This window comes from Denticeps clupeoides, chromosome 7 (genome assembly GCF_900700375.1).
Source record: "Denticeps clupeoides chromosome 7, fDenClu1.1, whole genome shotgun sequence".
NCBI lineage: Eukaryota > Metazoa > Chordata > Actinopteri > Clupeiformes > Denticipitidae > Denticeps > Denticeps clupeoides.
In genome coordinates this window covers 17721912-17739274 of record NC_041713.1, presented here as the reverse complement: position 1 = coordinate 17739274, position 17363 = coordinate 17721912, and the positions used below count along the sequence as shown (strand labels likewise).

The window sequence follows — 17363 nt, the reverse complement described above, 5'->3', positions numbered from 1 at the left end:
GATGTGCAAAGAGAATAAGGAAGTGTGTCTGTGTGTGTGTGTGTGTGTGTGTGTGTGTGTTTGAAGAGGTGAGAGAAATAGAGACAGAGAGGGAGGGACGAGAGAGCGGGATAGCCAATGTGCCGTGCTGCATCCTGAGAGAGAGAGAGAGTGAGCGAGAGGGAGAGAGAGAGAGACATGCAGCGGGGGTGGCGGTGGGGGGGTAAGGCACTCACGGTCTCACTCCTCCACAGAAGGAAGCGTATGTGATGCCGCTGGATCGCAGGTTCCTCTCTCCGCCAGCTCCCGACTCCGGCTCTCACTCGGCTGGCTGTGGCTCCGCCTGCTCTCTGCTCCTCTCTCCGGACGGTGGCGTGGCACGTTCCCTCTCTGTGGCGTGGTCTGTAGTGTCCCGGCGCGGTGCGGGGAGGGGGGGGGGCTGGCCGGCGTGAGGCCCAGCGGTGGCGAGGCTGAGGGAGGGTCATGAGCGTGCCTCTGCTGAAGATCGGCGCGGTGCTCAGCACCATGGCCATGGTCACCAACTGGATGTCCCAGACACTGCCCTCGCTGGTGGGACTCAACGGGACCACCATCTCCAGAGGGGGGACGTCCGAGCGGATTGTGAGCGTGCGTAACGTTACCTCCTCTTCTCTCTCTCCTGTTTGTCTCCTTTAACCTGTTTATTCGAGTGGGTCCAACTGGTCGGTGTACAGCACCAGCACCAGCACCAGGGTCTCCTCTGAGTGGCAGACAGTGAGGCACCTGTGGGCTTCATCCAGACCGAGACCCAGCAGAGCGCGTGGAGTGGAAGAATGAATCGTGTAATGTGAATTGTTCTCGGGATGCCTCTTGCCAGTAAACAGGAAGCTGAGACCGACACTGTGAGGTTTGGAGATTTGCTAATGGAAACCACAGAGATTATAAATGCTGAGAACTGGGACCGTCGTTCGGAGTAAGACTCAGACTTCCTCCAATGATCCTTAGGAACAGATAGCGAAGGCTGAAACGGAGATCTTATGAATGGAATCCATTACAGCCTCCTCAGTGGCGCGAGTCTCTGACGGAATCTGACTCCAGGAGTAAGGTAAATTAGGGTGTCAGAGGGCTCAGTGCCAAAACGAGGGTGGCGTCTCCCCGGTTGGAGAGACGGAAACGATGCATAAATCCACACAGTGCTGCATTATCCTGTGGTGGTGTTATAGAGGCTTGTGTGCATCTCATCTGGAGGAAATAGTCTCTGTGTGCGAGAGTGTTAGTGAGAGGGGCGGGGCTGGTTGTGGGGGAGAGAGACGAATTGGGTGGAGCCCCTGACATTTGCTGCATCATTAATACTGAGTGATTGCCTTTGGTGGTATCTTGGGTGTATTTTGGGAGCATCTGCCTCCCCCCCATAAAACGGTGTGCCCTGTGACGATGGCTGACCGAGCAGAGAAGTCCATCTGGATGGTGGATGGGGTTTGAGTGTGCCGGTAGTTGGAGGTCGGCGTCCATCTGTCTGCTTTGAGACCCAAAGAGACATTAGCACAAAGCTGTCGGGTCACGGCCAAGTTAGTGTGATTTTGTGTTTCTCCTTTAGTTGGACCATCATGCTGTGCAGAACACGTGCAGACACCTCACTGTAATGCTTACTGACACATGGAGCAGCAGTCTTTGACTCTGCAACCAGACTTTATCTTGGATTATTCAGTGTGGTGTTTCTGTTCAGTACAGTTTGTCTGTGTGTGTGTGTGTGTGTGTGTGTGTGTGCTTGTGGTATGAGCAATGCTGTGTGTTTAGGTTGGACCAGATACAGTAGATGTGTATTCTGTGTGGTAGGGTGGTTTGGTGCTATAAGTGTGTGTGTGTGTGTGTGTGTGTGTGTGTGTGTGTGTGTGTGCAGGTTCTGTGCTGTGTAGGCAATGTGTCTCTCTGCTGTTTTGTATTTATGAATTCTTGAAGACTGATTAGCCTCACAAACACATTCAGGCACATGTATTAAGGGAAGTGGGGCATTTTGCTGGTCCCCACAAGGACAAACTTGTATTTTGAAAGATTTGATTTACATTTTTGAGTTACAGCCTTATTTCAGAATGGATTAAATGCATTTTTTCTCTCATAATACACACAACACCCCATAATGAAAATATGAAAGAAGCTTACTTGAAGTTTTGGCATATTTTGGAAAAATAGAAAAACCGAGAGACCACATGTACCTAAGTATTCGCAGCCTTCGCTCAATACTTTTTTGATGCATCTTTGGCAGCAATTACAGTCTCAAGTCTTTTTGAAGATGATGCTACAATCTTGACACACCTATCCTTCTCCAGTTTGACCCATTCCTCTTTGCAGCACCTCTCAGGTTGGATGGGAAAGTGTTGGTTCAGCCATTTTAAGATCTCCAGAGATGTTCAATCAGAGTCCTTCAGGTGCCTTTGGCAAACTCCAGACAGGCTGCCATATGACTTTTAGCCATCTCAGATGTCTACAGACAATACTTTTGACTTCATGCTTGGTTAGTGCTATAACATCAACTTTGGGACCTTAGGTGTGTGTCTTTGCAAATAATGTCCAATCGACTGTTTTATCCACAGGACACCAATTAAGCTTATAGAAACATCTCAAGGATGTTCAGGGGAACCAGGAGGCACCTGAGCTCAATTTTGACCTTCATGGCAAAGGCTGGGAATACTTATGTACTTATTTTTAATACATTTGTCAAAACCTCAAGCAAAAACCTCAATCTCAAGCATTCACCACTTCAGCGTATATGCAGGCAGCTGGTCTATACGTGTACCTGCACTGGTTTGTGTCTATGTTGCCAGTTTAGTGTGGGCATGTGTGTAACTGGTATGTAGGTTGTGTGTTTGTGTGTGTAACTGATTCACCATGTGTAGGCGATAGCTGGTCTGTTTATGTAGGCAGTAAGTGGGTATGTGTCTGTGTAGGTGATGTGTATTTACTGTAGCTGCTTTGTGTTTGTAGGTGGTGGGTAGGAGGTTAAATTCAATACACGTGTGTGTGTGTGTGTGTGTGTGTGTGTGTGTGTGTGTGTGTGTGTTGTTGAAGTGAGGTACCGCAGGATCATCATACACTATGGGGTCAGACCTGAACTCCCTCATTCAGTGAGGGCTGGTTTATAGTGGTGCAACTCTTTATCAGGAGACCAGGTAAAGGCAATAGAATGGCTCCTCTCCCTAACCAATCACACCAAACCAGACCAGAACAACAGTTTCAACTGCACATGGAGGAAACCAAGCAACAAAGGCAAAAAACCGAGACCCATTACTGTGGTGAAGGAACTGTAACTGTAGTTGTGTTCGTATGCCCTGGCTGCCTGTGTGTGTGTGTTTGTGTCCGTGTGTCCACCAGAGCTCCAGGCCACTGCCTCCCCTGCGCTAGCTAAGTGTCCCATATTCACACACGGCTCAGAGCTACAATCACAACCTGCTCCAGTGCCTTCGTTTTCCCATTTCCCAACCAGCTGGTCCAGGCGGACAGTCCACATTACACAGCCACGCTGTAATTACCAGCGTGCAGGCAGCGGAGTATCAATTATTCAGGGAAGTGCAAAAAATAAGCACACATCCATAAGTGCAAGACACTGGAGAGGCAGCATGCCAAAAGGCCATCTGAGAAGAACAAAAAATCTGGTTTGCAGAAGAGAGTGTGTGTATTGTTGTGTGTGTGAGGTTCAGAGGGCAGGCTCTCACATGCAAGGTGACACTGAGCAAAGCACCGTTTCCACACACCGCACCTTTCATGGTTGCCCACTGCTCACCAAGGTGATGGGTTAAATGCAGAGGACACATTTTGTTGTGTGCACAATGACAATCACTTTAACTTCATAAGCAAGCCCAAGCCTGCAGACAGACTATACACCGTCTACACACACAAGCAGCCAGAAGAGGTGTTGGGCTGAGATGTGGTCTCCTGCTGTGGAGAGTAGGGTCACAGCTTTTTCATATCCTTTCTCCCCCATGCTACAGCTGGGTATTGGTGGTGTGATGTGAATATTACCCAAGATGTGCAAAGTTGACAAGGTCTTGCCTTGACAATGAAATATTTTATTGGAAAATGAAACCTAGGGAGCTTAGTCGGGAACACTCTTTAAACATGAGGCCATGAGATGTGATTGGGGCTGTAATGATTCCAGAAGAAAAAATCACAATACATGACTTTTAATTTCACATTTAACACAATAACATATGTAAATCATGTTTAGTGAGTTAGAGCAAGTAATTCTTATGCAAATAAATGTCATAGAGTGCAAGGAGTGTTCTTGAATGTCATAGCCACTAAATCAGCACTGTGTACATTACCCAGTGGTGATGGCAGTGGTGGCCTAGCAGTTAAGGAAGCAGCCCCGTAATCAGAAGGTTGCCGGTTCGAATCCCGATCTGCCAAGGTGCCACTGAGGTGCCACTGAGCAAAGCACCGTCCCCACACACTGCTCCCCGGGCACCTGTCATGGCTGCCCACTGCTCACTCAGGGTGATGGGTTAAATGCAGAGGACAAATTTCACTGTGTGCACCGTGTGCTGTGCTGCTGTGACAATCACTTCACTTTGAACCTGGGTAATATATTTACTGTATGAGAAGTGTAGAGAACAGAGGGAAATGTTGAAAGAAGCGAGGATATGGGACTACACACACTAATGCTACACATAGAATAAGGGAGTCAATGCATCGTCCAGAATGATGGCTGTCAATCATCTCTCACATTAATATACAGTAGTAAACATTGTGAATGTACACTACCTGTCCAAAAAAAAAAAAAAGTCAAAGCAAATAAGTAGGAGCCTCCTATTGGATAATTACCGCACACATGATTATGTTTCAGGTGCAACAAGTTATTTAACCATAACTGATGCAGCAAGTAGGCAATATTCCAAGATGAAAATGCCAGGATTCATCGGGCTCAAATTGTGGAAGAGTGGTTCAGGGAGCATGAGATGTCATTTCCACACATGGATTGTGCAGCGGTCCGACTGTCCCATCATCTCTGCAAGATCTGCGCAGAATATAAATGACCTTACAGAAGCTCATTGAAACAATGCCACAGCAAATATGTGACTTAATCAAGGCTAAAGGTGGTCCAGTGAAATACTAGAGTGTGTGATTTGAAATTTACAAAATGAAACAAGGTTGAACGCTACAGTGCCCAGATGGTGAACGGCACACATGCAGGTTGTAAGATTCCTCTCTGAGTCCTATAAGTCTCTTTCCCAATGACAGTATTGGTGAATGGGGAGTGTGTAAGTGAATGAAAAGGTGAAAGTGAGCGATAAAGAGGTCCTCAGTTGCTCTGAGGGGCTGGGGGAGGCTAATAAGGTGAAGATCAGGGCCATTGAGTCATAGATTTATGAATCACATAAATGACCATCAGCTATATTTCAGACTTCAGAGTTATTTTACAGAGTCATCTCAAAGTCCGGTGGATGTGCTGGACGGCGCAACTCTGCGACTAGTGAATTCCTCATCGTGGCAATGGGCCTGGAAAAAAGACTCCACCACGTGATGAAAAGTGCATTTAAACACGTCTCCAAAAGCTCTGGGAGCCAAGAAGCGGGTCAAGTGCCCGGCCTTAACAAACTTACAGTAAGGCACAATTTAAAGCCCTAATTAAAGCCAATTCCCCTAGGAAATGCAAACCTAAACAAAAAAAATAAGGGCCCGGCCCCGTTGACTGCAGTGCCACTGCCACGGGAACCTCTACATATTGGACACTAAAGTAGCATACTTGTTCTAGGACACTTAGGCTTTGTTTAGTCACTTGAATGAAAGTGTAAGAAATGGAAATGTGCACATCTGCTACTCCATTTTAATAAAGGTCATCCCTCCCCTTCCATTATGTATCTAAGATGATGAGCACGGAGGAGAGAGAGCACTTCAAATTCAACCTTCTGACCAGCTGTTCACAGCTTCCAACACTGACTCTGCTGATCGGCACCACCTCAGAAAAGTGGGATTCTGTTCAACATTACAAGACACAGTAAACACCGCCGCACTCTTAACACAGAATTATAAAGCTCTGAATGGAGATATGGCTTCCAATTTGATTAAAAAACAAAGGAGCAACTCTTTCCAGCAAAAATTCAGCAGCTGACAAAAGTTTTTTGTCACCAGACCTAGTAGGTGTGGTATAGGTTATAGGATTTCAGAATTCACATTAGCATGGATGGGTAGCCATATGCTTTTGCTGCGCAGTTTTCTTTAAACATGAAATAGACTCAGCTCACACCCGCATAAAGAGTAAGAGTAAACCACTACAAGATAATAAAAAGTCTTAACCTTTGATAGTGTAAGAAAGAGACACGTACTGTATTAAACACGTTCAATCTGATGTTACCTGGCATGAAAGACGCATGAAAGAGTTTTTTTTTTTTTTTTCAGCATCAGCCATGTTGATGCCAAACCCAAGGCTCAGAACTGCTGGAAACAAATGACCAAATCAATGATGTGGTGTTATATATTTGGTTTCAGCCAACAGTTATCCCACACTGGTCAACACAACCTTGACGACTGTGCGCTTGACCACTGACTACCAAACAGTTTTGTAATAAGAGTGTAATAATAAGAGTGTTCAGTGAGATGGTGTTCAGACAGCCCTGTTTAATGGAAACAGGTATACGATTGGACGGAGGAGAATGTTTCCATGATAGCATGAGAACGAAGGGGGGCGCAGAGGGGAGTGCGTCTGCAGGCCATATCAGCGGTGGTGGCTCCGTGGGAGCAGAGCAGAGACAGATGTTAGCGCTTCGCTCCGGGGCCACTGCGGCGTAATCAGCGTCTGACTGGAGCAGCGGCTGATGGACAACAGCGTGCCGAGCAACGGCCGGCCAATCAGTGCAGTATCAGATGAAGGCCTCCATCCTCACCCGGAGAAACAGCATTATCCCCCCCCCCCCCTCTCTTTCTCTCTCTCTTTACACGGTCCTGCCAGTCCCTGGCGGGCTGCTTATGAAACTTGTAATGGACTTCAAGCCACACTTATAAAAGAAGGGCCTGTTGATTTATGATCTCATTTATTGTGGACTTTTACGCCGTGCGATTTGCAGGGTCCGGGTAATGAAACGCGCTGCTCTGACTGGTTAATCCCACCGCGGTTTGTTGACCTCGGCGAGACGGCGGCCATTACACATCGGATATTCTGTGAGGAGAACTGGGAGGTGTCGAACCCTGGAGGCCACCTACATTTTCAATACGTCTCCTCTGCCCGTCGACTGCCCATCTGAATGTTGATGTGCCGACTCTCTGGGATGGACTGGGTTTTTGGCTGTGCACGGAGTCAGAGCTGGAAGTCTGAGGTTCTTCTAAAGGCCACGGGTGGAGCTGAGTGCCGGGGCCGGAGAGCCGATTCAAAGACATTATCTGATGCACGCATAATATGCAGTGAAATGTAACCCGGAGTACTTCAGTGCAGACTGTGCATATATTTTAATAAGAACAAATAGAGATATACTAAAATATATTGGCCCTCAGGTTCCGTTAGCTTCTCTGGTCCAAAAGCAGATGTTGTCAGCGTCAGGGACACAAGAGGTGAAGCAGAGATGTCTGAGATCCCTCACTGTGAAATCAAATCTCGCCAATCTTGCCCCCTCTGTCCCAAACTCCCCACACAGCCGTCCTCTGTTTCCACACGCTTCAGTTTTACGGCCCTGCGCCATCCGTCGGTAATCAAGCTGCCCTCTCCTTGGTTGGAGGGCGATGGGATACTTGATCGGAGGGCTGCGGTGGGCTTTTTTGCTGTGAAAGAGAAGAGAGTCTTAACTCTGAGTGCCACTGCTCTGACCTCTGAAGCCTTTGTGGTCGGAGTGACTTAAGTGTCATTGATTTTTAATGGTGTCTCCTGCTGTTTTGATTGCTGTCGTTTTTTGTAATGGTCCTCGGCCGCCTGGCCTCGCAGAGCCCTTTATATGTTTTATTTATGCCCCCCCCCAAAAAAAAAAAAAAACCTCACTGGGCCGCTTCAGCAGCTTCTGCATCAGTGCTTCTTCGGTAATGAACACACAGTCCCCTGATAGAAAATACTGAAAGAACCGTGTCTGTCTTAAAAAATGTTCTTTCTTAAAACAGTCACAGAGGAGTGCCACGACACAGTTGGGCTTCTGTTTTTGTGTTTGTGTAAGAATTATTTGATCTTTCCTGGCCTGTCAGTAAAATGCAAATGAATGACACCCCACTGGTGCTCCATTACAATTTAAACAGCCTCCTTTCCCCTCAAGTGCTTAATTTCCGCAACGTTTTCTTGAATTAAGTCAGTGTTCTGATACAGATCCAGCAGCTACACACCCGGAATGAATGCAGTTGCTCGTGGCATACGTTCATGGTGTGTCTGTGCCCCCTGCTCTCTACCACACCATTAGCAAGTGATGGAGGGCAAATTAGATCAGAATGAATTGGTGGGTGGTAATGAGGCTGGGTCTGATCTTAATAAGATCTTCAATTAAAAACTCAACATTTATGAAATATTTAAGGACATAAAGCAGTGAGTGCACAGCGTTCTATATGTACCGCTGCACATACTGTATCTCCCTTAATCAGTCCCTTGGCACTAAATACGCCTGTAGACCTTTATCAAGTGTAGCATCTGTGCTTGCGGCAGATTTTCCACACCGCGTGAAGAGGGCTTACGGATTTTTACAGAAATTTGTTGTGCAATCTGTCGTCTGTTGCAAACACCAGCTTATCACTATTATTAAGATAGGGAGAGTTATGGTATAGGGAGAGGAATCATGCATGGGTGCTGTGTCCCAAATCCAGACACAGGTGCCCACGCAGGAGATGGATGTTTAGTTATGTGGTTTAAATGAAAACCTACTTGTATATTATGTTCTTATGTTTGGGGTCCTTTGCTTAAAAACTGTCCCAACACAACACAGTGGCCATCTGAAATCATTGTCAAGTCAATGTAGTGTATAATATAGCTTATGCATGTTTAGTCTCGTGCAACTAAACATCCAAATGTGTACTAGAGGTCAATTAATGACTTGAAACTGAAATAAGGAAAGTGGTGAATTGTTAAAGGTTAAAAAATGCGGGCTTTTGAACGATCTCTTATGGGGCAGATGAAACAATAGATGACTCCAGAGAAGAAAGTGTGCTTTGAAGATTGAACAGAGTGTGAAACAAAGAATTAAAGTAAAAGGTCTCTCAACTTAAACGATAAAATGCTGACAGTATGGCAGCCTGGAGAATTTTAACCCCAGTCAATATAATCTTTAGTAACCTTCATCTGATCAGAACATCAGATTGTGCACTGGCACATTTTGATGCAGTTATCGATGAATAATTTGCTTGATTGCAATAAAAACAGAATGTCTTTAGGTTCACCTTAAAATGCTGAGTGCTGGAAGACTGTTCTGTTGCATTTGCATTATTCAGATTTTTGTTGATTAATTAAAAAACAAACCTTTTTATAGATTTGAGATCAGCCGATATTTAGCAGATAACCCCAATATAAACTCAAACCAGAAGAAATCCACTGACCAGACCATCACAATCATGCACAATCTAGCATTATTAAATTGAAAGTGAAATGATTGTCATTGTGAAACACTGCAGCACAGCACACGGTGACACAACGAAATGTGTCGTCTGCTTTTAACCATCACCCTTGGTGAGCAGTGGGCAGCCATGACACCCGGGGAGCAGTGTGTTTTGCTCAATGGCACCTCAGTGACACCTTGGTGGATCGGGATTCGAACCGGCAACCTTCTGGGCCGCTTCCTTAACCGCTAGGCCACCACTGCCCCAGTAAGTAATTGGAAAGGTTCTCGTTAGAAAAGATTGTGGGTATGAATCATGCTCCGGTAGCTCCAGTATTATGACTAGAAATTCTTACTCAGTTTGAATCATGGCCAGTCTGTCTGGAGATGTCGGGGACTGCAGCCCCGAGAGGATATTGTCTGGGGACCCGAGACCCCCTACAGACATGCTGGTGATGGCTGTGAATACAGACCAGCAGGGGCGGGAGATGGGCCCAAAGGCCAGGGTGAAATGAAGAGACAGCGCTGTCCAGACAGATCATCTGAGGCGGGCCAGGCCTGTAGCACGAGCATGTGGTGTAAGCCACCGACAAGTCTTCATCCCCCGCCCCAGCCTGCTTCATCCATGAAGTGGCGCTCCTTCTTTTCACTCGTTAATTGCTTGATATGCCTGATGCCTCGGGCTACAGATAATAGTTTGACTTCTTAAGTCGCAAGATTAGAAGGACGGTGCCAGACAAAAGCGCGCAGTGAAAGCGCTTCAGACATGAAGACCGCGGGGCGGTGCTTCAGCATCCTTTGGAAAGATCAAACCAGAGACGGACTGCGGCTTTTAATACGCCATACATAATGCAGCGGACGGAGTCGCTACTGCACTAATCCGATTAGACACATATAGACGTAGGTGTGCAGGAGTCAAGATCTGCCGATGCTCGTTTTTCTTGATTTGTTTCCCGGGGAAGAAAGTTGGCAGATGAAAATGACAAGCTTAAAATTATAACTCACTCTGAAACGAACAAGGGACAAGACCGGGTGGGGAAAAAGAGGGAGGAGGGGAGAGAGAGAGAGAGCCAGGAAGAGTGACAAGAGGCGACAGCAAGCACGCTGGCTGATGCTTTTCACCCCAATTGCATATTATTCCTCCTGTTGACATTTTAATGTGATGCAAGGAACATGGTTTTGACAGGAGCGCTGAGGGTTAAACACTAGGAGATTTTACCCACGTACAAGGTTCAATGTAAAGGTCCGCTGACATTCATTCTTTTTTGCTTTTACATAGGTCTTAGTGGTCAGCTTTGGTGCAGAATTACAGAATTACGTGTCTGTGTTTTTCCAGAAAAAAAATAAAATAAAATAAAAGTCTCACGTGACGGGACTAAAATACATTACATTTGTGCTCATTTTTACATCCAATCACCGAGCGACGTGCATTGCACGTTTGGAAGCCATGGTGGTCGGTGGAGATAATGTTTTAGGGGAGGCTGGGAAATCCTCTGGGAGGACGAAGCATGAGAAAGAAGAGGTAACCTTTCCCGTTATGACCAATTCCAGATATGACTGTGTGAGCTGCCACTCTCTGAATGTCGAAGCAGAATGACCAAAGCACTCTGTACACCTATCGCCATTTCTAGACACTAAAGGACCATAGAAAGTCTAGGGCAGCTTGTATTAATGTTAAATAATTAAAATAAACATTTTATGATGATACCTTTCATGAGCAATATTTTCAAACCGGGCCTTGCTCTCTTGTGTCCTCATGCTTTCAATAGAGACAACACTTGCCTATGGGTGTTAGTAGCCTAGTGGGTAACACACTGGCCTATGAACCAGAAAACCACAGATTCCCAGGTTCACTGCTGTTCACCCAGGTTCAGTGTGACTGCTGGTAGATGTCTGTATGGGGACCTGCAACTAGATTAACGAGGAAGACATCCACTCAATAGCCCCTCCTCCTCCAGCGGGAAGACACTTTATTGATCACATACGGCTCCATTTCCTCTGCATGTCCAAACTGATTACAAACTCCAATTTCCTGTACGCTCTTTCTCTGGCCTTTTCCCCCTTAGTCCCTTTCATTCATTCGTTCAGACTATTCTCCTCTTCCTCTCATGACCCACTGCTCACTATTCAACAAGCATTATTGTTATGACAAAAAAGAAGAGTGGACAACAACATGGGCCTGAATATACAATGGTGTGTCTGTATTTTAATGTGAGTTTGTAGATCTTCATACCGAACTGTCCTTCTCAGGCATTGTTCCTGGACAATATGTCCATTAAGAAAAGAAGCTGCCAGCAGGACGAGTAGCATCAGTTTCAGGCAACATTGTCATGCAGCAGTAACATCAGGGTCTGGATAATGAATGAGCCCATGCTGCATTTAAACTCCATATTAAAATGCCCCTGGTATTAATATCTCACCAGCTACATTGCAATCTGATCCTATTTAGATGTAATTTCTCAAGAGAATATGCAAAAATGGTGGGAAATGAGGCAGCTTTCCATCAACACTGATACCACCTGAACACCAAGATGCTATATTGTGTAAAAAGTAGAGGTGGGCATAGATTAATTTTCTTAATCTAGATTAATCTCACTGTAATCTTGGAATTAATCTAGATTAATCTAGAGTAAGCAAAATTAATCTACATTAATCTAGATTAAAATTGCTCATTTGAATTCTGCCGAAGGCATTCAGAATATGTGTGCTACCCAAATAAGGACTAAAAGTAAGTCTTTGAGAACGGGTTTCTCAAGACAGGTGGCGCATTAGACCAGGGGCTCATCTCCTGTTTCCAAAATGCATCACAAACTGCTTGAGAAAGCTGTTCTACTATGATAATTGGTGATGAAAATAAATTATGTTCAATAAAATGTACTTGTGTTTACCAACTGTTTATTCAGTTATCCATGTTACCACGTCACGTTTGATGTGGTCATTTCACAGTTCGAAGACTCGTTCTCGCCCCCTACAGTGCAATTCGGCTAGGTATACATCCGCGCTAAAATATCAAGGTGAAAGTCATGATAGTGTAGCGGTTCTTCTTCTGCATTGTGTAACTTTTTGATTTTGTTTCTTGAACCACAAATGATGAGCTGACACCCAAGAGATTTTCTGTGCAAAGTGTATTCTGTACAAAAAGCAAGGTTGCGTCAGAACATCACGTCTTTCTGCACCTCTCTCTACAATATACAGTATTAAAAGAACATTAAAAAAATATTCACAAAATAACACACATGCAAAATATTCCTAATATGTACATAAATGAAAATGAAAGAAATAACGTTTTGCACACAAACCCCACGCACCTCTCACAGCTCACGCCATGTGTCCAAGAGACCTGAACCGGGTCTCAAAAACAAAATAAAAGTCTTTAGGAAATAAGAAAATAAAAGACACAAGAAAGAAGAAATATACATATAAATCTAGTGTAACCATTTAACTCCGGCACAATAGCTTGCGTAGTATAGACCCAGCTCCCAACCCAACTTTGTGAATAGATTAACGGCGATATTTTTTTTATCGCCCGATAAGAGTCTCATGTTAACACAGCACGTTAACGCCGATAACGGCCCACCACTAGTAAAAAGTAATATTTTTAAAATATAAAAAAAAACATATTTGTTAAAGTCATTATATAAGTATAAGTCATTATGATGGTCATACCATCAATTTAGTAGGTGGCGCCAGTTCCAGAAGAAAACCCTTAAAAACATTAAAAACATAATGTTCTTAATGATCAATTATCAACACTTGGTCATCTACCTTCTATACTGAACTAGTTGAGACCAGCTGTTGCTGTAGCTGCATTAGTCGCTGTCTTCCATGTGTCTCTGGGTGTCAGTGAGCATATGGGTGTATATATACGTGCCATAAGTGTACATGTTGGTCCTATCAGTTATGAAACAACGATGTCCTCTGTAACAACACGGCCTACGGTACACCTACGGTACTCACAAGTGCAATTGATTATATCAAATGTGATCACAATGCAGCAAAAATTTCTGTTTCATTCAGTACTAGGTTCAGTTAATACTTGGGGTTGAAGGTTTGGATGAAGGATTATGTTCATGGATGGTTTCTCAGATCTCTCTCATTCCTTCTCTGTTCTGTTCAGGCCCTGTACCCCAGCCCAGAGGAAGGCTGGCAGATCTACAGCTCGGCTCAAGACGCAGATGGGAAGTGTATCTGTACGGTGGTGGCTCCGGCCCAGAACATGTGCAACCGTGACCCACGCAGCCGTCAGCTCCGTCAGCTCATGGAGAAGGTGACAGCTGTCGATCCCATAGTCCACACTTCTCATGAATATTGCTCCACCAGAATTCTCACCATCGCATTATTACCAACAACACACTCTCACACAGTGTCTTTAATCTGTATGTGTTTTAAACCAAGAAAATGTGAGGAAAGCCCCAAAGTTTATCCGTAAAATTGAATTCATTGAGCCTTGGCCCTGTATTGTTTTTTTTTTCATCTATGTCCATTAGACTTAAAATGGAAAATAAAAGTTAAAAACAATCCTCAGTCCACGTTTTGTCTTAAAGTGCACACTTAAGAAGGAGGCAAGAATAGCCGCACATTTCTACCCTCTGCACACGTCTGCAGGCACATCTGCTACAATGGATTTCAATTATGGGCCGTGGGCATTTGCATTCGCAGACACGTCCGCGTCTGCAGTACAGGCAGAGCAACAAAATGAAAAAAGGGAATATACATTACACAAGAAAATTATATTTTCCCCGGAAGGAATATGCTGAATGCACATCCAGTTCTTCTTTATTCGTCACAAACGTGCCTGGAAACAAAGGGAAATTTCGGAGGCGGGAATGGTTGGATGTTCGCTCAGCCGATCTGCAGTTTAATCGATCGGCAGTTAACTGCGGAGTCTAGGCGCGAATGGAGTCGCAGGGGAGTAAGGGCTCCTCTTCTTTCCTCCCCTCTCCTCTGCCCATCCATCATCATCATCAGAAAGCCAGCGTTGCATGGCTTCCTCTCAGCCCACAAAACTCGTCTCGTCTAACCTCTGGGGCTGTTGCGGCTGAGCTACAGACGGTCTCTGGCCATTTTACGGATGGCGGCATGGATGGGGAAGGAGGCGCTTGGGATGCGGAGGGGGGACACTGATATGGTGCGGTGAGGCACGCTGGAGGGAAATGGAGACGGTGAATGAGCAGTGAAGCCTAGGCAAAAATCGATGAGACACGCGAATCCCGAGATCTCATTCACACTACCCATACTCATCTGTCTCTTCTTATTTCTCCTGCTGAAAACCAAAACTGCTGCACACAAAAACGTCCTCATATAGGTCGCTGACCTCATATATCAACTGGACCACTACATCCTTAGATAGATAATTCATAGATAATTGAACGATGTTTGCGCATGTAAAAGTGGCCCAAACAGTGTGGACGTGGGTTTAAATCATCCCGAATGAGGAAGTAGCATGCTCCTCTCATTTATAAAAACATCATTCAAGATCAATAAATAATTACACGCCGACAGAAATTGTAGTTCGTTTTTCTTGTTCAAGATGGAGATCATTGCCATGCGGTTATTTATTGTCTCATCTAGTTATTAAATCCTGAGGAAATCTTACCTTACACTAGCAAACAAAAGCCCCACGATTTCCACATAGTGTTGTGCTCAGCCACATTTTGAAAATAGTGCTCATAGTTTGTGTGTGTGTGTGTGTGTGTGTGTGTGTGTGACACCAGCTGTGAGGCACTAACGCTCCTGTCTAATAAAGCACAGACTAATGAGGACACCCAGGGTCAGCCGCTCCATGTGCTGGAGACAACGTGTTCTGAATAGAACATCTCCACCTCCTGCTCCAACACTAAAACGGCTGTCAGAATGACTGTGTGCGTGGTCATCGTTCTGAAAGGTCGCCAAGCGCGTAGTTCGGGTTCGTCTGTGGTTCCCGGGACCCACGAGGGCCGACCCGCCGCCGCCGCGCGGACTGACCGTGCAAACCTGTTCGTCAACCAGCCTACCTGCTCAGCTGCCAGTGTTTCGTACCCATAAGTGCGTATGGTGTGGGGTGGGTGGCCAGCAGGCGCTGTGTGGGAGTGCAGGGTATGAAGACGTCTGACCAGTTAGAGGACATCTGCTGAAGTAAACCAGATTGGAAGCTTTCAGGCAGAACATGTCTCATGCTCTGTGTGTGCACGGTAATCAAAGGGAGGGGTGTGTGTGGCCTTTTTCTTATAGCCCCATTAGTGTGGTCTGGTCAGGCGTGGAGGAGGCGCTCCGTAGGGACACTTCGTTTCGGCGCTTCATTTCAAGCCATTACATCACAAATATCTTCCACGGTGACGGTTTTCAAACTTCTCCCGTCTGAAATCAGCCCTGCTCGAACTCCCTCGCTTCCGACCAACAGGTGCAGAACATCACCCAGTCCATGGAGGTCTTGGACCTGAGGACCTACAGGGATCTGCAGTACGTGAGGGACACGGAGAACTTGATGAAGACAGTGGACGGGAAACTGAAGACGGCCTCGGAAAATCCCCGCAGCCTCAACCCGAAAAGCTTTCAGGTGAAAAAAACACGGAGCGGCACAATGCAGATAACGACACAATTTCCATTTAGACCTGAATGTGCATTTGTCTGTATATCATGTATGTGCAGATATGAAGGTCAGAAGTACAGGCTGACGATCCTGCATCTGCTATTTATCATAGGACTGGAACGAGGTGGGAGTAGGAATCCCGAATCTACAGATTTTATTTAGAGAACATGGACAAAAATCCACTCGTGTGTAGCCCTCTGATCTGCATCACTGTTTTGTCTGTGTGGGACAGGTTTCTACTGTAAATTAAACAACCTAAAATTTTGACAGAATCTGACGTATCACTTAAACTCTCTCCTCTAGTTTAAGGCTGAATGAAGCCATGAAGACCCACCAGCAAATAAAGAAAACCTTGTCACTTAGAAAGTCCAAAGAAATTCTCTTGGCACATCAAGAAAGACATGTGAGAGCCAAGAATGGAAAAAAAGTAAGACGGAAAGTTATGCACATTAAAGGTGACATTATTGTAAGGCTTCTTTATAATAGGTGGTCTGTACATGTTTCACGATTCTCTCTGGACCCAGAAGCAGAAGCGCCCGCCTGGTAGGTAGGCCACTACCACAGGGTCTGGGTCCACTGGGTGCTAGTAGCACTCGCCTCTGAAGCAGAAGACCCAGGTTCAAACCCCACTTGTGTCCCTGAGCAAGACACTTAACCCTGAGTGTCTCCAGGGGGGACTGTCCCAGTAACTACTGACTGCTAAATGCTGTAAATGTAAATGTTTGAATAACAGGCTGTCATGGCCGAGGGGTATTAAGGGGAATTAAGGCTGAATGGAACTGAAGGACACAGAGGGTAGGGAAAGGACAGGAGTTTATTGGAGTAACATCACAGGCAAACAAGCTGCCCAGGACACTCCTTGTGGCTTCACACGATCCTGTATGGCATAACGCAGGCAGATGGAGACACGGGACGAAGGGAACCCCCCGGGCTGCGTGTTGGGGAACCGCTCTCCCAATCCCCGGCGCCGCCTGGTTAAATCGAAGCCCGAATCACGCAGGTGGAATCACCGTCAGCGTGATTCCACGCGGCGTCCAGGGGAGCGGAACGTCACAAAGGCTTGCGTCTCATTTACAGCACTGTCCAATCCACCCGTCTACGTGCTACCAATCTGCCAACCAGACAAAGCGGAATACTACAGCCACAACCTATTGTAGTGGATTTGGTCAATAAATCAATCCCCCCCCCCCCCCCCCCCCCCCCCCCCCCCCCCCCCCCCCCCCCGTACATGTATGATTGGATAAGGACAGTGGTCTGATTAAATGGCCGAGTCGAGCTGTACCCGTGGCTGGACTGCACTGTGCATGGAAGGATGCTGAATGAAAATGCAGGACACAAGGGTCAAAATG

The 17363-nt window shown here is 45.9% G+C and overlaps 1 protein-coding gene and 1 long non-coding RNA gene across 3 annotated transcripts in view; one reads left to right on the top strand and one right to left on the bottom strand.

The window, feature by feature from the left end:
* The window catches only part of LOC114794012 (uncharacterized), a 37947-nt gene extending 37295 nt beyond the window's left edge, over positions 1–652 (bottom strand). The window contains exon 1 of the long non-coding RNA XR_003750290.1: positions 216–652. This is a non-coding gene — a long non-coding RNA (uncharacterized LOC114794012). The remainder of the gene's footprint in view (positions 1–215) is intronic.
* The window catches only part of olfm2a (olfactomedin 2a), a 47000-nt gene that overhangs the window by 23590 nt on the left and 6047 nt on the right, over positions 1–17363 (top strand). Inside the window, exons 1-3 of one of the 2 annotated variants that reach the window (XM_028986256.1) lie at positions 111–606; positions 13564–13713; positions 15826–15981. In XM_028986256.1, coding sequence (XP_028842089.1) covers positions 463–606; positions 13564–13713; positions 15826–15981 — 450 coding nt within the window. In that variant the 5' untranslated portion in view covers positions 111–462. Of the gene's footprint in view, positions 1–110; positions 607–13563; positions 13714–15825; positions 15982–17363 lie in introns of those variants that run through there. The other variant, XM_028986257.1, reaches the window with a different exon arrangement.